The sequence below is a fragment of the Thamnophis elegans genome, chromosome 11, assembly GCF_009769535.1.
Source record: "Thamnophis elegans isolate rThaEle1 chromosome 11, rThaEle1.pri, whole genome shotgun sequence".
In the NCBI taxonomy this organism is placed as follows: domain Eukaryota; kingdom Metazoa; phylum Chordata; class Lepidosauria; order Squamata; family Colubridae; genus Thamnophis; species Thamnophis elegans.
The window spans coordinates 46,357,997-46,385,856 of NC_045551.1; the positions used below are offsets into that span (position 1 = coordinate 46,357,997).

Below are 27,860 nucleotides of genomic sequence, written 5' to 3' on the forward strand. Positions count from 1 at the left end.
GTAGGTACATCCTGAGTGCAGTTCGGCAATCTTAATTTATATTTTTTCACCTTCCGTAAAAACAGTTTCCTATCTGATTACATTGTAGTGGTGGGATGACAGAAGAAAGGAGTGGTGAGAAAATGATTTTAAGAGAATACCGGTCAGTTTTAATATTGTTTTGCTTTGTAGTGATGTGCATTCAGAATTAATAATATTAAATTATTTTACAGATTCCAAGCATGATGAACTTTAGGAATATTTCTCAATGCCAACCACAGACAGGAAACAAATTTAATTAATGTAATTGAGATACATTGTGTATTTGTGCAATTTTTAAAAAAAAAAATGACTTGCACATGGCATGGAACTAACAGACTGTAAAAAATGCCCAGTAAATAAAACATATTTGGAAATGATGGTATCCGTGTGCCTTTATATTTACATTTCAAAATTCTTCCTGTAAGAGCTTATGAAGCAATATTTCATACTTAACACAGAACTTGAAATCATTTATAAATCTTTTTATTTTGCCTTCCTTATCACTTTCCAAAAATTCTATTTCAGTGAGCCTCCTCCTTCTCCTGCATCCTGTTCCGGTTTTCCCATTATGGAAAATGTATTCACATATATTCACTGTGGTCAATTTTTTTTCCATTTGCAAGAAGTAAATAACAGAAAAGAGGAAAGCAAACTGAACAAACTTGTGCCATAGATTCTATATTACCTCCCATTATCTAAGTTCGAAAGGATGAGATGGGGCAGCTATGGATAATGGTGCTGACATCAGAAGCAACCCATTAGCTCTGCAGAGAGGAACTGTGATTATTATTTTTTGCAATTTGCAAATAGCATTTAAAAGAAATCTTAACTTATTCATAATAAATACAGGATGTGCGCCTTGAACTCAGAGGGATGTAACTTTGTCATAGACTCATAATTGAGGAGTCTGGAACCCCAAAATCAGTTCTGATCTCTCTGCTTTTAAAACATTGATTGTTTGGAAGTTGTGGTTGGTTGTGCAAGGCTTCTGTTAAATCAGATTACCAGGGCTTTACAAATGGGCCAGAAACTCCAAGCAGCCATTACTACGTTTGTGCAGGAAGTGAGGGGGGCCGAATGTCAACTCGTAAAAGCATTCCAGGCCTGCTTTTGAGTTGCCATAAACAGCAGGATGAGGAACTGACGGAGCTGCTCGGGTGCCGCAACCTAAAGCACATTCCACAGATGCCTTTCTCCAGATTGTACCCCTGGTTACTGGAGCAAGCAGGAGAGCTGTGGTTTCTACAGCCCACGAACATACTCCATTGAAGAATGTGATTTTTGACACACCCAGGGAGGAGGGGGGAAATAGGGTCACAGGGAGCCGTAAATTACGCGAGGGTACAGCTGACTCCACTTGGGTATTGCTGAGATGTTGCTCCTAATAAATGACTGGATTTCTTTTGAAACTTGGCTCAATGCTCATGAATTAGAGCATCCTTTGGAATCCTGACAGAGGCATTCTGCAATCTGCAAAGATTTCACGTTGATTAGGATAACGTATTCTATCTCAAGCATATTTATAAATATGATTAAAAATCACGGATTCTTCTGGAATGCTCACTGATTTGCTCCATTATGAAAACTGTCAATTAATGAGGAAGCCTGTCTTAGCGCCTTGTGTTTTCTGTGATCTTAAAGGATCTTCCTCAATATGAGATTTAATTATTTCAGCCTTGACGGGCTCACTGATGATCTCGAGGATAAAGAGGCTTGCAAACCTTTTCAGGCCCCAGAACACGTTAATTAAATAAATAAATGCTAGAACTCCTGAGCAAGAGGCTGTAATGACTGAGAACACTGTGTTTGGATTAGCTCTCATTTGTCTTTAATCTCTCCCTGAGTTTTGTAGAACACATATTAAAAAACCCTGTTCTTGAGCTTCCAAGAGCTCAAGCTTAAACCTAAGCTTGCTGGCTAATTCTTAGTATAAAGTAGGGCGACACAAAACTTTGGGAACCATTCAGAAAAGAGACTTTGGTGTGTGCACACCTAAACTGTGTATCTGTTTCTTTTAAAGCAGCCATTTATTTTCCCAGTTAGACTTGGATCCACTTGGAATCAAGTATTGCAACCCCCCACTGCAAAATATAGCAAAACAGATAAAACAGGTTTCTGTTAGCCTGCCACAAAATTATATAAAAAGAAGAAAGTTTATTACTTTGACCATTCTTCTGTAGCTTCCTGTAGAGGGAGAGTAGTTCCCATGTATTATTAAAGTAGGACGTAAAGTGAGATTTGGACATGAAGTGTGAAACCTACTGGGTCAGGCTGGACAGCCTCTCGAGGCCCCTTCTGTATTAAAAGGCCACATAGGCAGAGTTGCAGCTTGCAAAAGAACAGGAAGCGAGTGCCTAACCGCAGAGTTCGATAGTTCTCAGAAGACCACAAGGGTCAGCTAAAGGTCGCTTAGAGACAGGTACTCAGTACCTATGACCCAAGACAAAAGGAGAAGTAAGACCCTATCTACTTTATAAGACTCTTTCCTCAAGGTAACCAATAAGAAGTGACCGTGTACGTTGCTCTTTGGAAGATATATAATAAACTCTCTTTTCTATAGTTTTTTGTCCAGATGTTAGAAATTGTTATCTCTGTCTGGACCTTTTGGCCAAAATAAAGCTTATCTTGATCTCGCAGTCCTATCTCTTGATTTTCTGCAACATTATCATGTGATATATTAACGGGCAAAGGACTTAGATGTTATAGTACACCTCCAAGTAAATATGTAGCATTACTTTGGTCTCAATTCTGTTCAATATAAAGAGGACTGAGTTCCAAGCATTGTCCCAATAAGAGAGGCAATCGTTATTTTGATAAGTATATGTAAGTGGCTTTGATAAAACAGAATTTTAAATTTCACATTTCAGACATAACACATGTACACCAATGCCACCAATTTAATATAAAACTACACCACCACAAAATAGCTTCCAGATTTCAAATTAGTAAAGTTTAAAAAGAAATATTAATCTTTGTGTTCTTAAAATATATTGCTTAAGTAAAGCTATTTTGCAAAGGCAAAGTTCCCATATTTTTCCACATTTGAGGCATTTAATTCCATGGATACTTTACGGTAGCAATTGATAACTGAACTGTCTTTTAAATTGATTCTTTAATTTCCAAAGGAATGAAGTAGGTTTTTTTGTTAGATTTTCCCCAAGTCTACTCAAAATCACTAGGTACAACAGCATAATAAAGCAATTTCTATTCATTACTTGGCGTACAAACAAATTAAGACTTGGCACAATTGTTAACTTCAGAATTCAACCTGCCTTATCCCTCCCACCCCCAACACAGCCAAATCCCCCCCCCCAAAAAAAATATTCAGGATTTAAAGCAAATAAAACAACGGTGTGCTGTTGAATACTATTTAGTATTTCGTTACCTTCAAAAGAATATATCCCACCACCCCCACTTCCTTCAACCTCTCTGATTTATTCTGGCAACACTCCCAAGGCAATGTCTGATTTCAATTGACTCAGAAGCACTACTGAACATTTGGATCAATCCATGTGCAGCCCTGATGGCCTCTAGAACAAGGAGCTCCGGCAACATCAAGGCAGCCCAAACCACGTCCTGTATAAACATGGACTTGATAGGATTTGGTCCAAGAAAGCAAAGGGCTCTCTTTCCCCCAACCCCCATTCTAACAATGGCACTTTATGCAGTCCTGTCCAAAACATAAGGGTGATTTGTTAATAGGTAACATCTCTCTCTCTCCCGGCATTTCTGGAGTCATTTCTGAGGAGAGAAACATGAAAGCACTTTGTGGGTCCTGGTTTTGTGTCTGAATGTTCACTCAACAAGTATCCATCGTGGCATCTTTTGAGATGAATCCAAATCATTTCAAAAGCATTCCTAAAGAACAGAACGTTACACCCAAAAGCTAGTGAGATTCAACCACTAATTTTTCAGCTGTTTGGAGAAGTTGCATTGAAATACACTGGGGCGTACATGTGCTATTAATGACAACAAGTGAGGTGAAAGATGAATATCATTTTGACAAGTGTTCAAAACTGCATTCTTGAAAAAGACCGGATGTGAAAGAAAAGGCAAGTTCAACATTGCATCTCAAGATGACTCCAGGCTCCGTTAGGAATGCAGTTCACAATATCGGATTTCGGCTGCATGAAAACACTTTCAATCGGTTCCATGAGTTATTAGTCTGTGCAACTCCAGACATGCATATAATAGTTGTGAAGAGGATGATCATCTACCACCCTTAAAAATATATATATCTTCAAGAGCAGAACAAAGTTCTACTTATTATGGCCACTATCTCAGTCGTGCTCAAATGTCAAGCAAATTTTCAAGGGAAAATGGTTCTCTGCCACCTGGCTAAAAATTTTAATTCTGTTTAATTCTTTAAAAGCAACCAGAAGGAGAGGTTTTAATCAGAGAAAATTGTCTTTGTAACATTAGTCAGAACAACTTAAGCTGGTTGCAGTGACCAATGTCCGTGTGATGTCCGCGGTCATATTCTGCAGATGTGTAATACTTCCAACAGTCACTTGAGACTTCCGCATTTCCTCTTGTGGTAACTACAGCTGGAGTACAGTTATCTCAAGTGATTAATACCCACAAAAGGGCCCCAATGGTTTAGCAAACGTTAAAAATGCTTTTTTAGTTTCTTCTCAAACATGGGTTTGTCTTGTCGTGGAGCTGGGAGGACCGGAGCTATCAAACAGATCGGTATTATTGATATGGCTGGATTTTGTTATCCCTTTTTGAACTATCACCCCCCCCCCAAAAAAAATAACCCTGGCTTTCATTACTGTTCAAAGACTAGATGGTAATTTTAAGTTATCTAGGAAAAAAATTGCAGATTGCCAGATGCAAAAGGAAAAATAAAATAAAAAGAGTATAGCAGTTCTAATTGAAATTGAATTTAAACTGGAAAGGTCCCCCAGAACTGAAGGGGTCAAACCCTTGCCAGGAATTCCAACTTCGGTGAAAAGGGTGACCTCCCCCTTGCTGGCTCTCAGCATCCAGTGGGTCTTCTCCTGCATCAAACTTCCTCCGCATTTCTATAAAAGATACAAACATGGCGATCAGCTGAATCAGACATAACGACAAAGGAACTCCATCAGCTTTCAGCCAAAGCTTTTGATTCCAAAGCCACTAGAGTATTAACCACAAAAAATGAACTAATAGGTAAAAAGCAGTGGTGTAAACATAGGCAGAGCTGCACTCCTTAAAAAAAAGGCAAACTATTTTGGAACTTGCTTGCCCTTCACAGACAATTTTCTCCAAAGGGCAATATATTTATTCAGAATAAATATTCATTCATTCATTTATTCACTCATGTAGCATGCAAAAATCACACCCCTTCCAGTCCGCGGAAAAACATTTCTCCATGGAATCGGTCCCCAACCTTTTGGGCACCACAGATCTATAGCCTTCCTCTGCTTAATTTCCAAATCCAGATAAGCCAGTCACCACCTTAAACCTGGGCCACATAATAAAAAGAGCAGAGTTGGAAGGCACCTTGGAGGTCTTTTAGTCCAACTCCTTACTCAAGCCGAAACCCTATACCATTTCAGACAAATGCCTGTCTAACCTCTTCTTAAAAATTTTCTGTGATGGAGCACCCACAACTTCTGAACCCACAACAGCCACTCCACTGGTTAATTATTCTCACTGGTTGGATCTCTTCTTTCTAAATTTTCACCCATTGCTTTTTGTCCTGCCTTTTGGTGCAGACCTTAATAAAGGAAGAGGCAAAAAAGCAGGAAACCAAGCATGTATCAAGGCTTTCATAGATTGGAAGTCCACACTTCTACTCCTGGAACCACACAGCCCTCAAATTATCTCACAAATCATTGTGGCTGATATTCAATGGCTGCTTAATCTGTTACTGGGGTATCTATATTGTTGGATTTACACAATACATAAAACACTCATGAATATGAAGTTTGGATAACATTCATCAAGCTTCATTATTGTGCCAATGCAGCCATTAGGTTAAGCGTGAACATGGCCTAAAACCTAAATGTAATAGTTTTAAACAGAATGTCAGAGGGAGAATCACTGTGGATGAGTTTTAAGCAAAAAGTTAATAGGCATACCTATTGCCTGTTAAGAAAAATCTCAAGGATAGCTCTAAAGCACAGAAGGTTGGATGTGCAGCTAACACCAAATATGCTACTATTTTACTTCACTATATAAGCCAGTGGTTCCCAAACTTGGCAACTTTAAGACTTGTGGACTTCAACTCCCAGAATTCTCCAGCTACCTATTCTGGCTGGAGAACTCTGGGAGTTGAAGTCCACAAGTCTTAAAGTTGCCAAGTTTGGGAACCACTGATATAAGCCATTTATCAAGCTCTCTGGCCCATGTATCAGCTAAGTCCCTTCAAAAATGAAATAACCTTAATAAACACATCACTTGACATTGAAAGAAAATGAATGTTGGTCGGTCGTCCTAAAGATGAAGTGAAAAACAACCCAACTGGCTCGCCTCTTATTCTGAAAGAAAGGAAGCAGACAAGCTACACATCTATCTACCTGGATCTGTCAGGACTTCTTTGGCAGCTGCAATATCAATAAACTTTTTCTCTGCTTTCTTCTTCTCTTCTTCATCCTGAAAATTATCTGGGTGCCATTGCATTGCCAGCTTCCTGTAGGCTTTTATGATTTCCTGTTTCCTGGCATTCCTGTCATAAGTATAAGAAAATTACTTGAAATTATCTCTTCCTGCCATGGTAAAACTTTTTTTTTTAATTGAAAATTTTGAAAAAAAAAACTTTTACAAATATTTACTTCCCTCCCCCTCCCCTCCCCACCCAACCTTCTCCCCCGCCCCCCCCCCCCGACTTCCCAGAACCAATACAGGGTATAAATCTTTAACAAAGATGTTCTAAAATAAACTTAAAGTTAGTATCATCTTTCATTTGAGCTTTAACTCCTCTTTGTTAGGCTAACTCTAAACAGATTATATCATTCCTTGTTTCTTCAGTCATAAGCTATCTGGAATTTCTTAGTCCCATATTTATTTTGAGTATAGTCAATCCATCTTCTCCACTCCAATTTATATCTCTCATTGGAATGGTCCTTGAGATATGCTGATATTTTAGCCATCTCTGCTAGATTTGTTACTTTTAAAGTCCATTCTTGAATAGTAGGCAAATCTTCCTTCTTCCAGTATTGCGCCACCAGCAATCTTGCTGCAGTTATTAAGTGCAAAATCAGGTTAGCCTCTATAACTGTACAATCAGTAATTATGCCTAACAAAAATAACTGAGGGGTAAACTTTATCCTTTTTTTAAGAACATTTTGCACAATCCACCATATTTTTATCCAAAATGCTTTAACCTTTTTACAAGTCCACCATATATGATAGTATGTAGCATCAGCACAATCACATCTCCAGCATTTAGGTTGTAAATTTGGATACATACAGGCCAGTTTTTTAGGATCTAAATGCCATCTATAAAACATCTTATAAAAGTTTTCTCTCAAGTTTTGGGCTTGTGTAAATTTTACATTTCTTACCCAAATCTTTTCCCATGTATCCAACATTATTGGTTCTTCAAAATTTTGTGCCCACTTTATCATGCAGTCTTTAACTAGTTCTGTTTCCAAATCCGATTCTATTAATGCATTATATAGTCTCTTTATATGCATTGGACTTTGATCTCTAAGTTGTTTTAGTAAATTATCCTCGTCTTGCATAAAACCGATTTTTTGATCTTTTTTCCATCTGGCCTGTAATTGCCCATACTGAAACTATGTTTGAATTCCCTTTTCCTCTTTTAGTACATTCAAGGGTTTTAATTGTAATACACCTCTTTCTAAGGTAAGAAGCTGTTTGTATGTAATTACATCCTGTTTTTGTACTATATTTATGTTTTCTATTGTGGCATGGTAAAACTTTTGAAAAGAAGCCAAGACCCCTGTCAGTAGATGGGAATTGAGATTCTTTGGCTGTCCTCTTAATAAAAGATGGCAGGTACCATCTTTTATTATATGGCTTAACTTCTGTGTAACAGGGAAATATGTAGAATGATGACTCCCTGCATCCAAGATGCCCAATTCCCTTCAAGCGTTAAACTTCTCTGCATGCAGCATTATATGTTGCGTTTATAAGTTTCCTTATTTACAACAGAACGTCCTTAAGATAGTTTTGAAAAACTCTTTCCTACAGGTTTCATAAGAAGGTAATGCTGCATCTAGTGACCACTTCTTCAGCAACCATTTAAAACTTACAAAGGTGCTAAATGATTGGTAGTTACAACCAATCCTCGAAGTTTCAGTGTCTCTGCAATTATATGATAATGATTTCCAACATTCCCTGCTGGCTTCCCAAGAAGCAAAGACAATGGGGAAGCTAGCAGGAAATTGGAACTTGTAATCATGTGAGGTTCTCACTTACGGGCTGCGAATGTGACCGCCTCAACTGTTGTCACAAAACAGCATGGTCATGTGCTGTCACATGTTATAACCCCATCACTTAGTGATGGAAGTTCCTGTCCCAATTGCCACTTTAAATAGAGTACTTCTATAGCTTCTTGAAGAAAAAGCAACATTTAAGGAAACTATAGGGGATTGGCAATTGCTAAATGCTTACCTTTTAACTCCTAAAATTTTATAGTAATCCCTCTTTTGAGACTGCTTGAGCATTCGCTGGGCTTTCTCAAGGCTTTCCAGAATCTGCTGGTCATTATCATTGTATTTTTTAGCAGTTTCATAGTCCTGGATAGCTATCACAAAGACAACAAACAGAGTTCATTTAGAGATTTGCTGTACAGTAATTCATTTCCAGCCTGGCCAGATTTCAATGGTATACTTATTTAAAATTGGGTAAAGGAAAACAAAGACTATTTATGCTGTCAAAGTGTACCTTCATCATACATTTCTTCTAGCAAGTATGCTTCAGCCCGATCTTTGAGGGCATTCACATTTTCTGGCTCCAGCTGCAGAACCTCTGTGCAAACCTTAATGGCTTCTGTCGTCTGTTGATTCTGAAAAAATGGAGATGGACCAATGAGGACAATAATAGCAATAGCGGTTAAACTTATATACCGCTTCACAGTGTTTTACAACCCTCTCTAAGCAATTTACAGACTCAGCATATTGCCCCCAACAATCTGCGTCCTCATTTTACCCACCTCGGAAGGATGGAAGGCTGAGTCAACCTTGAGCCTGGTGAGATCTGAACTGCCAAATTGCAGGCAGCCGGCAGTCAGCAGAAGTAGCCTGCAGTACTGCCTTATAACCACCGTGGTTCCATAAGAAGCTTTGCCCAATGAACTGAATGTTTACCTTTGAAAAGCAATGACAGATTCTCTCTTTGGCTCGAGTAGTGTAGACAGGAACATTTGTTTCCATCTTCATAACAGCCTCATACTTCTCAGTGGCTTCCTGATACCTTATTTACATTAAGAAAGAAAATCAGCGAATAGTGTATATTTATTAAATTTAGGAAAACAAATTACATTGCTCTGTATGTTTTACAGAGGGCAAGGTAAATACACCAGTGCTCCCTGTTAGACTGAAATAATGACACAGACCTCATATTTTACCAATTGGTTTTCACTGAGTTGGGGAAATGGCAGGAAATTGTTCCATTAGTTTTCAATGTTGCTGATTACTGAAAGCTGCAGGAGTTGCAGAATCTCTTGCAGATGAGATGGAGATTATACCATTGCCACAAACCACGACATTGAAAATTCCTGGAGCAAAAGCCACTTCTCTGAGAAGTAATGGGGATCAGCCATCATGCTCACAATCATGCCCTTTTAATGGATATTGAGTTCCAATTAAATAATCTATATATATAAAAATGGCTCTGTGTGTGTATGTTCCAGTATAACTCTGGAACACCTTGAGCAATTTCAACCAAACTTGGTACATAGATGACTTACTCTCTGGAGACAAATACTGTGAGGGTAAGACACCCCTAACACCCCTTGTGGTTTGTGTGTTCTGTTAAGATGCAGCCTGTTGTGCCTTTAAATGGCTTCTACTGTACTGCCGTAAAATGGATTCTACTGTACCGGACAGCAGAGTTGTCATGGTAACAGCTTCACAGTACTCTACAAAAGGGGCTGCCTCTGGTAAGGGGGAAAATCCAACATTAGAAATTACATTTGGTCTGGACATTTTCCCCCTATAAATAAATACCCGGGCAACACTGGGTTATTGGCTAGTTGGAAATAAACAGCAAAAAGCTAAATACAAATATAGAAAGTTATAAATAAATTAAAGATTCAGACAAATTTGGAGTATTGAGACATTTACTCTAAGATTTTGAAAATAATTAAATAATTATTCCTTTTTGCAGGAACCAAATTGTTTTGTCTATCTGAAGTCGCAATAGAGATTTAAAATTTTCTCATTATACACTTGGACACTGGAAGGAACTAAAGATTCCAGGCAGAAAAGGAAAAAAGTGTAAATTTGCTTTTGGTTTAGGGTTAGTCCAAGGATCTACAAAATAATACAAATTGTTATATATTTGAAATACTTCAGGAAATTTTCAAAGAATGGGCCCAGAAATTCGTTACAATGTTAGCAATGATGTCAGCTTTCCATGAGTAGACTATGTCCAAAAGATGTTAATGGAAGAATGATAGATGTGAATCAATTTTTACCCTATAAAGAAATAGTAGAACCAAAAATGTTGGATAATTTAAAAAGAGTGTGGATTTCAAAACAGAGATAAAATGGAAATACATGTGACAGGCCAGGAGAATGCCCTTGATAAGGCTTTCTACTGGAGATACAAAAAACAATAGTTAAAGTTTTGAAAATTGAAGAGGGCATACAAGTAATATGCCAGAAGAATGATTTGGATGACTTTTTACTGGATTTATGAAAGAGATTTGCCAAACCCTTGAAGATAATTTTAGGATGGGAAAAAATAAAACTTAAGGTCAAACCACATCTTTCATCAACATCTGAATGAATTAAAGAGCAGGATTGTCAAAAGTAAAAGGAAGGAATATAAAGTTGGTTTGTTTAACCAACATTAAAATAAAACATGTTTTTTATAAAGCTCTGGTAACCCTTTATGGATTGAAAAGTTCACGATTTAGATATTTGCATATGGTAAGAGATGGCTTATAGGAAGAAGAGATATTTTCTTCTAAACCTATAGAGATTGAAGAGTTATTAAATGTATTTATACAGGTAGTCCTCAACTTACAACAATTCATTTAGTGACAGTTCAAAGTTACGGCATTGAAAAAAGTGACATGACCATTTTTCACACTTACAACTAGCATTCCCATGGTCATGTGATCAAAATACAGACACTTGGCAACTGATTCATATTTATGATGGCTGCAGTGTCCTGGGGTTATGTGATCAGCTTCTGCGACCTTCTGCCAAGCAAAGTTAATGGGGAAGCCAGCTTAACTTAACAACTGTGCTACTAACTTAACAAGTGCAGTAGTTCACTTAACAGCTGTGGCAAGAAAGGTCCTAAAATGAGGCAAACACACTTAACAGCTTAGCAACAGAAATTTGGGGCTCAATTGTGGTCGTACGTCAAGGACTACCTGTACTTATTACGATCAGAAGTCATCTATTATCTATCTATCTATCTATCTATCTATCTATCTATCTATCTATCTATCTATCTCTATCTATCTATCTATCTATCTATCTATCTATCTATCTATCTATCTATCTATCATCTATCATTATCTATCTATCATCTATCTATCTATCTATCTATCTATCTATCTATCTATCTATCTATCTATCTATCTATCTATCATCTATCTATCTATCTATCTATCTATCATCTATCTATCTATCTATCATCTATATATCTCTATCATATTTCTTTTTCTTTTTTACCACTTTACTTTTGCTTTTCTTTTACTCTTGTAATTAAATCTTCAATAAACAGTGTAAACAAAAAATGTTCGAAACTTTTAGCAGATGCTCAGGAGCAAACCTGGAATTAAAGAGAAACTTCCTAACAGTGAAGACAATTAACCACTGGAACAGCATGCCTTCAGAAATCGTGGGTGCTCCATTTCTGGATGTTTTTAAGAAGAGTCTAGACCAATGTTTCTCAACCTTAGCATGTTTACGTTTTGTGGATTTCAATTCCCAGAATTCCTCAGTCAGCATGGTGGCTGGGGAATTCTGGGAGTTGAAGTCCACAAAACATAAAGCAGCTAAGGTTGAGAAACACTGGTCTAGACAGTCACTTATTTAAATGGGTAAAGTTTCTCCTGCTTGAGCAGGGGGCTGGACTAGAAGATCTCCAAGTTTCCTTCCATCTTATTCTATTCTATTCTAAATATTGAGTATTCATGAATTTTTTGGGAGAAGCACTCCTGTAAGCAGAAAAGACCCCACTGGATTTAATCCATGATGCCCAGTCATTACTAGTTTGTTAAACATTCACAAAATCCCTACCTATTGGCAGCCCTATAAGAGACAACTGAAATGGTCACATTATGAGTCAGGCTCATAATAGTCTCACAGGCCAGCGTGGGCTTTTAAATATTGATAGATCATAATTGATTATAGATTGTGGTGGAGATAAGGCTACTGGAAAAAAAACCACCCTGGGAATAGCAATAGCACTTAGACTTATATCCCGCTTCACAGTGCTTTACAGGCAGTCACTGAATGGATCCCACTTGATAATAAGCATCCATGAAAGAGATCTAAGATGGATTGACGATATCAGCGAGCATTGAGGGCCCAATTGGCAAAAGAAAACTCAGGGCTGTATTGGTTGGAAATATGTGGAAGGGGCCTTCATCCGACAGTGAATAGACAATGGCTAAAATGATGATGATGATGAAATTATGGCGAGGCAACAGAAAAAACTCTTAATAGCAAGAACTGTTGAACAGGGACACCAAATGCCTTGGAGGGTGATGGATTCTCCTTCGTCTGAGTCTTTTTAATCAAGAGGTGAAATGGTCATCTCTTGGAGATATGGTAATGCAGTGCAGACCACTCCTGAACTGGCAAGGTGATCTGTGTAAAGAGCCACGGAGAGAAAACTCAACCAAGAAAACAAAATCACAAAACGGATGACTCACCTTCCTTCGTGAATGAGCTCTTCTGCTGAAACCATCTGCTTGTTGAGCTTCTTTACTCGCTTGTAGTGAGAAAAGCACTCCTTATGATCTTGGTCCAGTTTCAGACATTCCCGCACTTCACTTCGCACACAGGAAACAACAAGGGAGAGAAAGAATTAGAGGTTGCGGAATTAAGATTTTTTTTTTGGGGGGGGGGTGTCTTTTAATCCGTAACCCCTGCATTGGGGTGGAGTCGGGGCAACAGAATAGAGCTGAGTATTTACTGGCCGGTTGCCCTTCCTGTTGCCAATGCGGAGTTCGCAGCAGATATTTTCTCTGAGGGAGAGAAATATCTGCCGCTGTCTAGGATCAAACTCACAGCCTCCTGATTGTGAGGCGAGAGCTCCACCTCTAGGCCACTGCACCACTCATAGCGGAATCAAGATGCTAATGATAAAACAACCGGAGTTCAGTGCCTGCTCCTAGTCCGTTTGCAAAAGATCCCTTCCCCTCCGTTTACTTCCTCTGTTGAGAAATAGGGATATTAATTGCTTCTGCATCAGAGGTATGGAGAAATGTAACAAAATGTAAAGGGCTTCACATGCTGTGGCTGATTACATTTTAAATATTCAATTATGAGTCATGGGACCGGGGAATTGCATTCTCCTGCTTGAAGATATCCAAGAAAAATTTCACCCACTCAAGAAATATATTCATCCACTCTAGAATGTTTATTAAAGGAATTTCAGAATATACAGCCTGGACTAGCTGCAAAGTGAGGGCATTTATACACAAAATTTAGTAATTTTTCCAATTCTTTAATATAAATAAAAAATGCTGTGTGTATGTGTGTGTGTATGTGTAAATAGATGGATGGATGGATGGTTAGTTAGTTAGTTAGTTAGTACATTTCCTGGAATCAATCATAGATTTAAAATTATGGGCCCATTTCATAGAGTTCAATTGTTACATGTCCAGTATTACTGCTGTCATCCCTTGCACCCAGATTACACACACACACACACACACACACACACACACACACTTTTCTCTAGTATTAGCAGAAAAGAAACACAAAACCAACTGATATTCTTTTAAAAAGTTAGCAATAATCTCAAATTATCCAGCTGTTCAGAGACTTACTTGCAGTAATAAAATCAATAGAATTTAATTATATTTATGATTTTATATCTAAGTATATATGACTTTATGATTCATTATTATTTGAAGCACAGTCAAATGTGGGTGGGCTATTGAAAAAAAGGAACGTATTTGGTTTGTATCTCGTTTTCCTTCAGTCAAGAATCAGACAGTTATCAATTTGGGCAGATGACATTCATTATATTAGTCGCAATGGATTAATTCATTAATTCATAACATTGTACTCTTTGCTTAGTTCTTTCCCTCCTGTAAACTACTGTTTAGTAAAAAAAAAAAGGGGCGGGGAATCTAGGTTTCCCAGAGAAAGGAAAACCGAAATGCACAGGGGAAAAAAGCATAAATTCAGATTCTGATTGAACACACCAACTTTTTTTTATAGTGCATCTTAGCCAGGGGTGGGCTTCAAAAATTTTAGCAACAGGTTCTCTGCCTGGTTACTGGGTGGGCATGGCCATGGTGGCCGTAGTCTCATTGGCTTCCTGCACCACAGCGGGGATGGATGGGTGCATTTTCGCCTTCCCCAGGCTCCAGAGCCTTTACTCGAGCTTCGGGGAGGGCGAGAACAGCCTCCCCTAGGCTCCGAAGGGCCCATTTCTGACCTTCTGGGACTTCCAGGAGGCCCATTTTCCGCCTCCCCGAGCCTCCACACTGGCCCTGCACTTACTCGCATCCCAAACGGGCCACCTGGAGACTCCTGGGAGGGGCAGCGGGGTGGGTGTGGCCAGCCAGAAGTGAGATTTGAAAGTTCTCCGAACGGCCATAACCTTAGCTACGGGTTCTCTTGAACCCGGGCAAACCCATAGCAGCTCATGATCTTAGCTATACTACAGTAATACAGTATAGTCCATCTTAAAACCTGGCACTTCTTTCTCCTCCAGGTCATTCTGAAACTTTTCTCTCCCATGGGGAAAGAGAGAGAAATTTGAAGGCCTGGGAGAGCTCCATATCCATGTTTCTCCCTCCTCCTTCAAATCTTCTTCCTCTTGGCAAGGCATCTTTCCATTCAGCGCAGGTTTTCTAATATTCTCAAGATTTTTTGCTTCTCCCCACAGCATTTACCTTAGAGACATTTCGTGGTCCCCTAATTGATAGTATATTGTGCTGATTTTATAAAAAGCTTCAGTATTATCGCTCTTCAGTTTAGCAGCAGCCTTCAAGTCACTGATAGCCTTCCCAGGTTCCCCTTCCTTAATGTAGCTTTCGGCTCGAAGTTCCCGCATATCCGCATCCCAAACACAAACCTTGAGAAACCAGAAACAAATGGAGACTTTAATCCTATTTGTACTTGTTCAAAAGGACCCTCCCACCTAAAACGTAGCAATAAGCCACACACTTTAAGAATTGGATAACTATTTCTACACAATTGGAGCAACACGTTCAACACAATTTTTTGATTCCTCCAGAGTAAATCTCCTTTTAACTTACCAGGTTAATCTAACCAACACAATTTTGGGGAAATTATGTGGTTAGATTAACCTGATGATACAATTTGTCAAAAGGAGATTCGCTCTGGATTTCATGAAGAAATTTGTAAATTGTTGTGGCAACAGTAAATAAATAGTTTGCCACTGGCTTTTTCCAGGATGTTTTCTCAACTTTCCAGTCCAGGCTACAGCTCCACGATGCCCTAGGATTCTCTCATCTAGTCAAGTATGCATCAGGCCCAATTGTAAAGTACTTAGCATTAAAAATCAGGTAAGGGGAGCTACATGCTGCCAGTCGACTAAAACTTTGCCCACTGAAAATCTTCCAATTTACAAGCATCTGGTGAAAAAAATATATATACCTAACTGAATGTTGCTATGACTCCAAAGTGACTTTTAATTCAAAATTTAAAATTTAAAAGTAGTAGCCATGCTTACATCTTGGCATCAGTTTCCAGTTCTGGGACTTACTTCTAGAATTTTATCCAACAGAGTGATAGCAGTGTAGTAATCTTTTTCGAGAAAGGCAGACTGTGCTAGGGAACGCAGGCGCCGAGCCTCATCTGACTTCAACAACTGAGCATGGGCTTCTCCTTCTTCTTTATCACTGGGGTTGGTCAGGAGCTGCAAGTAATGAACACGCACACAAACCCAATTACGTGTTGAGATTCAAATTCAAACTCATCACCCCGTGTTTGACACCCATCGACAAACCCACAATAAAACAGAGCCAGGCTTTTGAATTCTTTAACACAGAAAAATCATAGCCTAGAAATTAATTTTAGATTATTGACTTGGAAATCCAGAACAGGAATGCAGCCAGTTCCCCAGTCACTTCAAAAGAAAATGGCTGTGTGTGTGTGTGTCCAAACAGAACAGAAGAGAAAGACTGTGGCTCTAAACTGAGTTCTCCCTCTGAAAATGTTGCACCTTGTTCCTGCCAGGCTGTTCTTCTCTGTTCCTTCTTCCCTAAACTTCAGACAATTCACAACAAAGGCAGATGGTGAAACATGTCCGCCATACAGGCAAATAGTCCAAGGGTTCAATACTCATGTCTGTGTATATTTAGCCTCTCTTTCTCTCCTTCCCTCCCCGCACCCTCTCTCTCCCATCTATACTGTACATTCTCTTCCGGAGACAAATAACAGCAAGTAATTTCAGGGGAACAGAAGTATTTTACAAAATCAGTGTGTTGAAGACTACAACCTGGGAGTCTTTCCCCGGGCTTCTCCCCTTGCCAGGTTCTGTCTGTACAACTTACGTGTCCCACACTCAATCCATTCTCACCTAAGGCAAGGAGGCTGGACTGAGCTGGCTGTCAAATGAAGAGAGGGGAAAGAAGAAGAGAAGAGAAGCATTGGAGGGTGAAATTTCCATTACAGGGCTACAGAGGGACTAAAGGCGAGGAGAGGGCTGAAATCTAAAGCAGGTGCAAGTGGACCTCCTTTAGAAGCATAAGGCTGTTGTGGCTTGCCAGAGACCAGCAGAGCTGGCAGCAGATTCGGACAGTGAGGAGGTTGGGGAGGAACATGGGGCAGTCCTGCAGTCTGGGGAAGGCTCTGATGTGGGCTCTGTATCAGAGGCAGAGAGGGGGCCAGAGCCGTATGCCAGTTATCAGCTGCCTTCAGAGTCAGACATCAGTCAGGCAGATGAACAGCTGGAGCCTGTTCCCAGTGTGCGCATGCACAGAGTTGCCGGATGAAGGGAACAGCTAAAGAACAGGGGTCGACTTGGGAGTAAGGCCACAGGTAGATGATGAATGTCCTCTCCCAGAGGAAATAAAAGAAGTGCAAGGGGAGTGGAGTTTGTAAGAGACAATTAGTTCACTTAATTGGTTCATGACTCTCCGAGACTCCTTGCCAAGTATTGCAGATATCGGCCTGTCAGCTCTGCAAGCCAGATAAGGTCTGTGACTATAAATCTTCCCTTGAAAGACTTCGCTAGATGTGAATGAGCAGACTTCACAGTAAAATAATAAAAGGGGGTTTTGTCGGGACAAGGAATTTGCTTCATGCTCTCGGGAAGCCTAGGTCAGAACAAAGGCAGCCTCTCAAGCCCATTAAAAGTAACCTCCCATTTAATTTTTTTCCAATAAAGGTAGAAAAGGCTATATTATCGTTAAGTAAATCCTATTTCACGAACTGAACTGAGTTCAATTAAGAATAAGTTAAAATTAAACCAAAGAAAATTTCCTTAGTCATCACTCAATCACTTCTTCGTGCTGGCCCTCTACAATGCCATTTGTGGAAATGGAAATGTGCATGCGCTTGCCAACAGCTTGCGTGAACCTCCCCCTCCCACAAGTCTGCAAAGCCAGAAACGTTGGGGAACCCTTAAACAGTCCATTGTGCTAGCAAAGAAGTTCTAAATGCTGACTACCAATTATTAAAGCTTTCACAAGAACAATATAAAAGTAGCTCTCTTCATGTACAAAGGAATTTTACCAACAAGCCCTCAAAACTCTGGTTTAACATGTACCATTGTTAAAGGCCATACATGCAGACCAATTGCTGAGCACCCAAAATGCAATCATGTCACTGCAGAGGGCTGGGACTGGGGGAGCGGCCTCAGAACTCCAAACCCAGCTTATAGCCAAATCTTGGCTTATGATGGATTTGTTAGGAAAAGGACAAATCAACGACCACAGCTCATAGGTACACTAAGCGCTGAACTTGGATTTCTCGAGCTTCTCACTTTATCAGGGACTGTCAACAGGAGCACATGAGAAGCATCATCAGTATGAATGTTGAATATGACCTCTTCCTCTTGCCCCCCCCCCCAACCCCTTGATTCAAAATATTTCGGATTATTGCTAGAAGCAAATGGAATCATGTTCCATTTGGACAATGGAAAGAAATGAAAAAGCAAAAAATCTTATTGGCGGAGGAAAAGAAAACATTTTATTAAATATCTTTGAAGTTAACAAAACCCAAGAGAAAGTTGTCACATCAAGTGCTCCATAAGCAGAAAACTTTAAACATTTCTGGACTGAAAATATCTTAAATAAGTGCTAACTTATTAGTGCTAACACTGGTCACTTAAAACATTTAGGGTGGCAAAGAAAGAATAAACCATGCCATTCAATTAAGCCCATTGCCTTCCTCTCCTGTCGAGAGAGGAATCCATGGGACAAGGGGGCAAGCGATCCAAGGGCCCACCTACCAAATCCTTCCCAAGCATCTCAGATAAGCAGATGTTGACATTTGATGGTGTTAGAGGTATCATCACAAGTCATAAGCTGTCCTAAGTAAAGCTGCCTTTTGTAATTGACTGGTGATGTTTTTGTTAGCGCTGATAGTATTCAAGTGATAATTTCTTTCAGTTATGATTATTTTAGGTAAAATATAAATATATAAATTCTACAACATTTTATGTAATAAACGTTTAAGTGAAAACATATAAAAATAATAATAATTTATTTCATTTTTACACTGGGAGGATGCAGTTTTAATAATGATAGCCCTCATGGACAGACTTTGCTGGCCTCTAGTGGAAGAACACAAAATAGATTGAAGTTGTTTTCCCCCATTGTGAGCTGTAATTCTTAATGGGAGCACCAGTTCTCCAGGTGATGGGATACAAGAGGGAGAAGCAACTAGAAACTCTTGTGTGGTCAGCTAACTATTACTGTGAAGTTGACCCTCTCACCCCCACCCCCTTTTTAAAACCAAGCCTGCATTGTTTTCCAGCCAGGCAGGGACTGTCCAGTCCATAGCAGATCAATTGGCAAGGCCCACAGCCATTGGAATTGATTTCAATGTACAAAAGACCACAATGCAGGCCTGCTCCTTATTATTCTACCCTATTTCCCTGAAAATAAGCCCTCCCCAGATAAGCCCAATCGGGCTTTTGAGCGCATGTGCCAAAATAAGCCCTCCCCAAAAATATTGTAACTCATTAGCAGCCATGAAGTGACCACGCTCGCTGCCTCCTGCATCTCAAAAATAATAAGACCTCCCCAAAAATAAAGCCAAGTGCTTATTTTGGGAGTAAAATAATAATAATACCCTGTCTTATTTTCGGGGAAACGTGGTATAAGGAAGGGAGCTGCTATAAACAATTCAGAAAACAAATAGAAAAATTCCTTCAGAATTATATTCAAAATAACTCTCTCCTAATGATTTATTTTTTTAACAGCTCCCCATTTGGGAAGCGTAAGTAAATGGCTGGGTGCCTGTTTTCAAATCTCATCATTTCTTACTTCTGGAGGGTAATATTATTTTTCTAAATAGTCTAATTGTACCTGAAATATACTGAGCTGCAATTTTGCAAGTTATCATTCTAGTTTTCTCATTAAAGATTTTATGTATCTTCTCACTCCACTAAGAAAAACCCAGTTACATAATATTTAACAAACATTAAATAGGCAATCAAAATAATCTGTTCTTTTTTTTAATTTCAGGCAGAACAAGCATTCTATAGCTTCCTAATATTTATTTTGTATTCTGAGCTCCAGTAAGGGCAAGATCAGTAGAAGAACCATTTTGACTGTTTTATATTGAGGAATATTGAGTTACATGCAACATAATCATATCAAAATTAGACGTGAAAATATTGGGAGTGCAAAAGATATAAAAAGAGAAGTAAAAAATCAACAACAACAAACCTTGACCTGAAGAAGATTCACAACAAAGCAAACATCTATTTGTCCACCATATGGATAATACTTCTTTTCTCAATGCAAAACTATAAAGGTGTGTTGTGTGGAAATAGCACAACCTAGGCTACATTAACAGAGGGATAGAGTCAAGATCACATGAAGTGATAGTACTGCTTTATAAGGCCTTGGTAAAACCACACTTAGAATACTGCATCTAGTTTTGGTCAAAATATAAAAAAGATGTTGAGATTCTGGAAAGAGTGGAACGCTGGAAGTCTTTAAGAAGATGTTGGATAGCCATTTGTCTGAAACGGTATAGGGTTTCCTGCCTAGGCAGGGGGTTGGACTAGAAGACCTCCAAGGTCCCTTCCAACTCTGCTATTGTATTGTATTGTATTGTAGTGCAAAGGAGAGCAACAAAGATGATTAGGAGACTGGAGGCTGAAACATATGAAAAACAGTTACGGGAATTGGATATGTCTAGTTTAGAGAAAAGAAGGACTAGGGGAGACATGATAGCAATGATTCAGTATTTGAGGGGTTGCCACAAAGAAGAGGGGGGTCAACCTATTTTCCAAAGCACTGAAAGGCAAGGCAAGAAACAATGGATGGAAACTAATCAAGAAGAGAAGCAACCTAGAACTAAGGAAAATTTCCTAATGATGAGAACAATTAATCAGTGGAATGGCTTGCCTTCAGAAGTTGTGGGGGGTTCCATCACTGGAAGATTTTAAGAAGAGACTGGACAGGTATTTGTCTGAAATTGTACAAGGCTCTGTTGCTCAAGCAATAGGTTGGAGTATAAGACCTCCAAAGTCCCTTCCAACTCTGTTATTCTGTTATTTGAATCCATTTTCTTGTCTCTGACATTAGTTTACCTTTTGTAAGGTAAATCCGTTGTGTATTTGGAGCTCCCAAAAATCTCTTCCTTTCCACTTCTAATTTTGCTTGGGAGTGGGGGTGGGGGGATACATACATACATACATACATACATACATACATACATACATATATATATATATATATATATATATGATGTTTTTTTCTTCTTTTTTAAACTTTTCCTGCTTCCAGTCAGATATGAAATGTCCCAATGGCACATTCACTGGCAATCTCTGGCCCATGATATCCTTCATCTTTTCTAACTATACTCTGGTGCAGATTCAGGTTTAGGCCATGAGGTACAGTGATTAGAATGCAGTACTGCAGGCTACTTGCTGATCACCGGCTGCCAGCAGTTTGGCAAATCAAATCTCACCAGGTTCAAGGTTGACTCAGCCTCCCATCCTTCTGAGGTGGGTAAAATGAGGACCCGGATTGTTGGGGGCAATACGCTGACTCTAAACCGCTTAGAGAGGGCTGTAAAGCACTGTGAAGCGGTATATTGTAAGCCGCCCGGAGTCCTTCGGGAGTGGGCGGCATACAAGACTAATAAACAGAAACAGCATACAAGACTAATAAACATATAAATCTAAGTGATATTGCTATTTCAATGTTAAAAGGAAATTAAAGATGCAAGACAGTAGCACTTTTTACATGGTCCTAATTTCTCGCTGACTCCAGCGCTATTCAAATTCAAAACCAAACCATCAACCTAGAGTATATATATATAGGGATATGCAATGCTCAATATTCTTTAATCACAGCTGCTACTTCAATTATGCCTTGAGAGACCACTTCACTTACCACGCCTTCAAAATCTTCTACAGCTTCATCCAACTTTCCCTGCTTAAGCAGAAGATGGCCTCTTTGTAGTCGTGCCTAAAAAAAGGAATAGAAAAAGAACCACTGTGATTAGAATGCCTGATTAATACTGGGGAAATCTAAAGCATAACTCTTAAAGGAGGCCTATAAATGGTCCAGATCTTCCTGCCTTCAGTAACTCATAGGACATGAGGGACAAATAGACAGGTTGGTGTAGCTCCTTAGAAATTAATACTATAAATAGAAATTTGGGATAAGCAAAAAAAGTACATTCTACATAAATTACATTAAGTAAAATCCTGGGGATTTTAGATATCATCTTACCTTCTCTGACTCATAATGTCCATGGCTTCTACACTTTCTAGTTATATATTTTAGCAATAATATTTAAAAGTATTTATTACACTGCAGCCCATCCTGCGTACAGGTAACTCTGGGTGGCTTACCAACATTAAATATTTAACCTATAACATCATTATATCAAAATCAAAAGGGTATCGGTGTAAATGCAGGCACAATTTAATCATTTTCTTTTAAACTGACAGGATTTTCAAGTGAATGCATCGTGTATATGGTTACTTTGAAATTCCCTGAAATTATAGCCTTATTGAAAGAAAATAAATGTCAGAATGATTACTGTTGAGACTTCTGGTTGGACATTGAAGAAGTCACAAAAGTCAATATGGCAGCTGCATGATCGAAGTTTTGCTTCATTATATTTCTTGCATTATAGCCACTGTTCTGATTGTTTAAAACACATGCACACAAAAATGCCTGTGTTTGTGATGATAGAATCTGCTTTAGTTTCAACACAAGACAAAGTTGAATTATTGTATGCTACTCTGAAAAAAAATCAGGATTACAATTTGAATCTTAGATAAGATCCAAATCTAAAAATATAACTCTCAGCAACGAAATTACTAAATATTGATATAAAATGCAATATCTCCAGAACTTTTAAAAGGTGTTTATTCAAAATATAGACCAGCATTACCTTTTTAAAAATATACACCTTGGAAGCTCTAGAAATATTATAATTATGGTTGATATAATGGCATCAGGATATATAGTGCTGTTGTATATCACATTATAATGAGGAAAGGCTATTTAAGAATCTAAAAAGGATTTAAGAATCCCTCTGCACATACTTTCAGCAATTTGTAGCTATGCCAAAAACTTCATCCCCCAATCTTCAAGGGTATTAATACTCCGCAAAGTAATCAGAGCAAATTCACATGCTGAATTAGTACTATGAAAATCCTGTCTCCCCAGCTAGAATTTCAGCCTATATTTAATCTCCCCAAGTTGTATGATAATAATTGAAGTTCCCTGTTAGATTACACCACTTACTAAAAAAAAGAAAAGGAACAGGCTCCCCTTTAAAAGGCAATAGAAAAATGAAGACCAAAAGCCATTTCCAGCCACCCCAAGGAATCTTTAGAGAGTACTGCTTACCGATGTGAAATCCTTCTTTAATTCAACTACCCTGCTTAAATCACGAATGGCAGCTTTTGATTTGCCCATGGCTAGATATACTGTGGCTCTTCGGTAATAAGCAAGGTAGTTATCTGAGTCTCCTTCTGCAAGGAAAAATAAAGTAGCAATCAGAACATAGCCTTAAGTCAGCAAAGCTTTGGAGAGAAGGGAGCAGCAAGCAATAAGGAGGAATACAATTAATGTGTGTGTGTGAGAGAGAGAGACATTGCGTATAACTCAAGGAAGGAATATTTCCAGCAATGTAGGCACTGTAATGAAATTTTAACAGCAGTATGCATAGAACACCTATCCAATCCCAGTCTGCTTTTAAAGGCTTTACAGAAGTGGGTATTTAAGGAAGTTGAGCCCCAATGTGCTACAGCTTCTAATCTCTCACTACAGACTCACATGTGTGGAAAATTATTTTACAATTTGGTTTTTAGATTCTACATCTTTCTCTTATGGAAGATCAAATAACGGATCAGTAATGGGACATCTTTTTCGCCATCCCTGCTAATAAGACTTTAACATGTACCTGGCAGAAACATATCAGCCTTTTCACTTAAATCCTGTTTGAGAAGTTAGAATATTTTGGACCTGTGAACCAAGTATAAAAACATTCATTCAGCAATTAGATTTCTCACCAAGAGTAAGTTTCTCAACCCCTAATTTCAATCTCATGCATATTATCTTGGCCAGAGGGAGCAAAAACCATATGCTTAGAAGGGAAGCTCAGCAGTCTTAAGGTACATACCTATGGCAGCATGGAAATGCGTGAGAGCATCTGCCAGTTGCCCAGCTGCCAGCAGCTTTTTCCCCAATTCAAGCTGTTTTTCTACTTCTGCATTTATGCCACATTGTACTCCTGAAGGAAAAGGGGGAAAAAAAACACAGGTCAGGTTTTTTTTTTCTGCATTTCTTGGAATGGAAATCAAAATTTCAGGTCAAAATCAAAAGGTGAAAAAGAGGGCCGGGAAAATATTTACAGACTCCTCACATCCTGGACATAAATTGTTTTAACTACCCTCAAAATGATGCTATACAGCACTGCACACCAGAACAACTAGACACAAGAACAGTTTTCTCCTGAACGCCATCACTCTACTAAACAAATAATTCCCTCAACACTGTCAAACTATTTACTAAGTCTGCATTACTATTACTATTCATCTTCTCATTGTTCGTATCACCCATCTCCTCCCACTTATGACTGTAACTTTGTTGCTTGTATCCTTACGATTTATATTGTTTCCTAGCATGATTTGATTGCTTATTTGTACTCTATGACTATTTTCTTTTATGTACACTGAGACTATATGCACCAAAGACAAATTCCTTGCGTGTCCAATCACACTTGGCCAATAAAGAATAAAGAAAGAAAGAAGAAAGAAACCAACCAATATCTCTAATACCACCAATACATGAAATCAGGCCTGCATGGCTAGAAAAAGTGGCAAGTCCAATATCCCCAAATGTGCCATGCCCCTGGGTTCTACCTCTGCCTGTGACCATCCTGAGGTTCCACTCTGCCCTCTCAGCTCTCTCCACATCTTGGTCCCTCCTCCCAGGCTTACAAGTCATACAGTACAATATCACAACCAATGCTTCAACTTTAGTCCCTACACCATGCTTAACAATAGAATTTCCACAGAGCTCAGTACTCTCTCCATTTCTTTTTAACATCTACAAGAAGCCACTGGGTGAGATCATCCATCACCACAGGTTGAGGTGTCTGCAGTATGCTGATGATACCCAACACTATATTTCTACACATAATGACCCAAGCTATTGCTGCCCTCCCGTGGTGCCTGGAGGCTGTGGCTGAATGGGGGACAACAGGCTTCGACTGAACGCAGGCAAGACCAAATGGTTTTGGGTACATGGAGTCCCAAGATTCAGGATGTCAATCTTTAGTTCTAGATGGGATGGGACTAGTCCACATAGATCAGGTCTGCAACTTGGGGTTCTCCTGGACTGGTGACGACTGCTCAAAGAGCAGGTGGTAGTTACAGATAGGAGAGCCCCTGCACAACTACGAGTTGTGCACCTGTTGCGGCCAATCAACCAATGAACAATAATCATCCAACGGAACAACAATCAACCAATGGAACAGTTTGCCCTCGGAAGTTGTGGAAGCTTCATCACTTGAGACTTTCAAGAAGATATTGGACTGCCATTTGTCAGAAATGGTGTAAGCGGGGTGGTGGTGGTGTTTGGACTAGATGACCTATAAGGCCCCTTCCAACTCTGTCAATCTCTTAACCTGTTAATCTTCTGGATTAGGAGTCTCTGAACTCAGTCAGAGACCTAGGCCTTCAAGCCCTAGTCATCTCGCAGTTGGACTATTGCAATGCACTCCATATGGGGCTATCCTTGAAGAGCATTCAGAAGCTACAGCTGGCACAGTGTGCAGTGGTGCAAGCAGCCTTAAGGGTGGCCCTTATCTACTGCTCTGGGAGCTGCACTGGCTGCTAGTTTGCTTCCTGGTGCAATTCCAGCTATTAATTACTTTTAAAGATTTGCATGTCGTGGATCCAGGCTACTTGAAGGATTGTCCCATCCCAGTCGGATTAGCCCACCCCACCTGTGCCATCAAGTTTGTGGGCACCATCGACCAGGATATTTTGGCTGGCAGGGTAAAGGAAAAGAGTCTTCTCTGTTGTTGCGCATGGCTTTTGAAACATCTTACCCTCCCCACAGAATGTGGTCAGCTCCTTTTTACCTTCTATAAGGACAAAAGACCTGGCTCTCCAAGGGAGAGGTTTCACATTGGCAGTAGTTCATAGATTAATAACAGGTACTAAACTCACCCTTTCATCAGACTCTCTCTCTCTTTTCCCATCTTTTTAGCTGGATTGATTCTTTTTAAAATAGTATTGTATTTAAATTATTAGACTTTATATTTCTATCTTTTGATATTGTAAGACACTCAGAGTCAGTGTGGGGTAAAATGGATGGCTAATAAATTTTAACAAATAAATACATGACTCCAACCGGCCATGATGCTATCTATCCCAGATTTTTCTAGTTTACCAAAGATAGGTTGTGATCTACTTTGTCAAATGCCTTATTGAAGTCCATGTGTACTGTGTCTACAGCTTTTTGCTGGTCCACTAAATGATGGATTTAATTATTTTGGAAACCTGGGAAGATTTCAGCAAAATAGACAATGGACATTTACCAGTTCATGGGCTAAATTCCTAAACACAATTCATATGAAGTAAATGCCACTGAGTAAATGAGTATAGCTTGCCTATAAGCTACATTTTAATTTTAGAATAATGGTCCCAAGAGTACGCCTGCAAACGTCAACTTTCTAAGGACCACCTACAGTTCCAGCAGAGCAGAGACTACCATTAGAATATTTTGAGCTTTTTTTGTAAGGACAGCACCTCCCTTGGGGATTGGTATTCCCCCCCCCCCCTTCATCAACCTTTTCAGCCTCATTAATTTGATCCCCATCACCAAAAGCAGAACTGTTTAATGCAGTGGTGGGTTTCAAAAATTTTTGGAACCTCTTCTGTAGGTGTGGCCTGCTTTCCAGGTCCACTGGTGGAACCTCTTCTAACCGGTTCAGTAGATTTGATGAACCGGTTCTACCGAATAGGTGCGAACTGGTAGGAACCCACCTCTGGTTTAATGTATTATATACCAATGTTTTTTTTCAACCTTGGGAGCTTGAAGATGTGTGAGCTTCAATTCCCGAAATTCCCCAGCCAGCAAATATCTAAGTATTTAATTTTAATACTTAAATATCACTTTTTAATTAAACATTTAATTTCTACTTTAAATATTTATCTAGTCATACCTGGCTGGGGAATGACGTCCCCACACACACCTTCAAGGAAGAGAAACACTCGTTTCTTTCCAAGGAAGTTTCAGTGTAACCCTCTCTACAAGGAAGGCTGTAACTTCCTCTCCCACCTTTGCAATGATCCCAAGCGTGACCACGTTTTTAGCTCTATAGCAGGGGTCCCCAAACTTGGCAACTTTAAAACTTGTGGACTTCAACTCCCAGAATTCTGGGAGTTGAAGTCCACAAGTCTTAAAAGTTGCCAAGTTTGAAAACCTCTGCTCTACAGGAAGATTTATAATGCATGCACTTTAACCCGTGTCTACCAACTCCCACCACCCAACATACGCCTTCCTGCCTCCGTAAGTCCCTTCTCTCGCTCAAGTCCCTAAACTTCCCAGGTGACAATTGCTAAACCAGCAGCAAAACTTCCTCTCACCCTCGTAGTGGAGATCCCAGAGCACCAACAGCAACGGAAGCGTCGAGCCAAGCTTGTGAACGCAAGTCCGGGGAGAAACCATGACGGCCCGCCGACTCCCGCGTGCAACCACCGGACTCCTTTCGAAAGTTTACCTCTCCGGGAACTCTTGGAAACTCTTTTAACATTCTAAACCAGGGCGTCCCCGGGGTGGGTCGTGGGAGCCTCTGATTGGCTGGCAGGCCCGCGATCCCGCCTCTCGCTAGGGG

At 39.4% G+C, this 27,860-nt stretch overlaps 2 protein-coding genes across 3 annotated transcripts in view; one reads left to right on the forward strand and one right to left on the reverse strand.

Moving 5' to 3' along the window:
* Positions 1–4,384, forward strand: part of UGGT2 (UDP-glucose glycoprotein glucosyltransferase 2) — a 67,453-nt gene extending 63,069 nt beyond the window's left edge. The window contains exon 39 of the mRNA XM_032226364.1: positions 213–4,384. Within this exon, the coding sequence (XP_032082255.1) occupies positions 213–235 (23 nt within the window). The 3' untranslated portion in view covers positions 236–4,384. The remainder of the gene's footprint in view (positions 1–212) is intronic.
* DNAJC3 (DnaJ heat shock protein family (Hsp40) member C3) lies at positions 2,901–27,809 on the reverse strand. Of its 2 annotated transcripts, XM_032226365.1 has the most exons (12): positions 27,613–27,809; positions 24,135–24,245; positions 23,360–23,484; positions 21,887–21,961; positions 16,072–16,224; positions 15,236–15,417; positions 13,037–13,156; positions 9,285–9,390; positions 8,863–8,983; positions 8,590–8,722; positions 6,528–6,676; positions 2,901–5,048 (listed from the first exon to the last, which is right to left on the reverse strand). In XM_032226365.1, exons 1-12 carry the CDS (start codon positions 27,692–27,694, stop codon positions 4,894–4,896), a joined length of 1,512 nt encoding a protein of 503 aa, XP_032082256.1. In that variant the 5' UTR covers positions 27,695–27,809; the 3' UTR covers positions 2,901–4,893. The 2 variants fall into 2 exon arrangements, with proteins under 2 accessions (XP_032082256.1, XP_032082257.1); XM_032226366.1 differs by lacking the exons at positions 24,135–24,245; positions 27,613–27,809 and adding an exon at positions 23,916–23,988.
* Positions 27,810–27,860: the final 51 nt, after the last annotated feature.

Bases quoted from the DNA above. Each gene is read 5' to 3' on its own strand.
- DNAJC3 (XM_032226365.1), bottom strand. From the start codon at position 27,694: ATGGTTTCTCCCCGGACTTGCGTTCACAAGCTTGGCTCGACGCTTCCG. The intron at 24,246-27,612 runs GTGAGAGGAAGT...CTTTTCCTTCAG, and splicing joins CTGGGATCTCCACTACGAGG to GAGTACAATGTGGCATAAAT. The intron at 15,418-16,071 runs GTAAGTCCCAGA...TGGTTTCTCAAG, and splicing joins TGTTGGATAAAATTCTAGAA to GTTTGTGTTTGGGATGCGGA.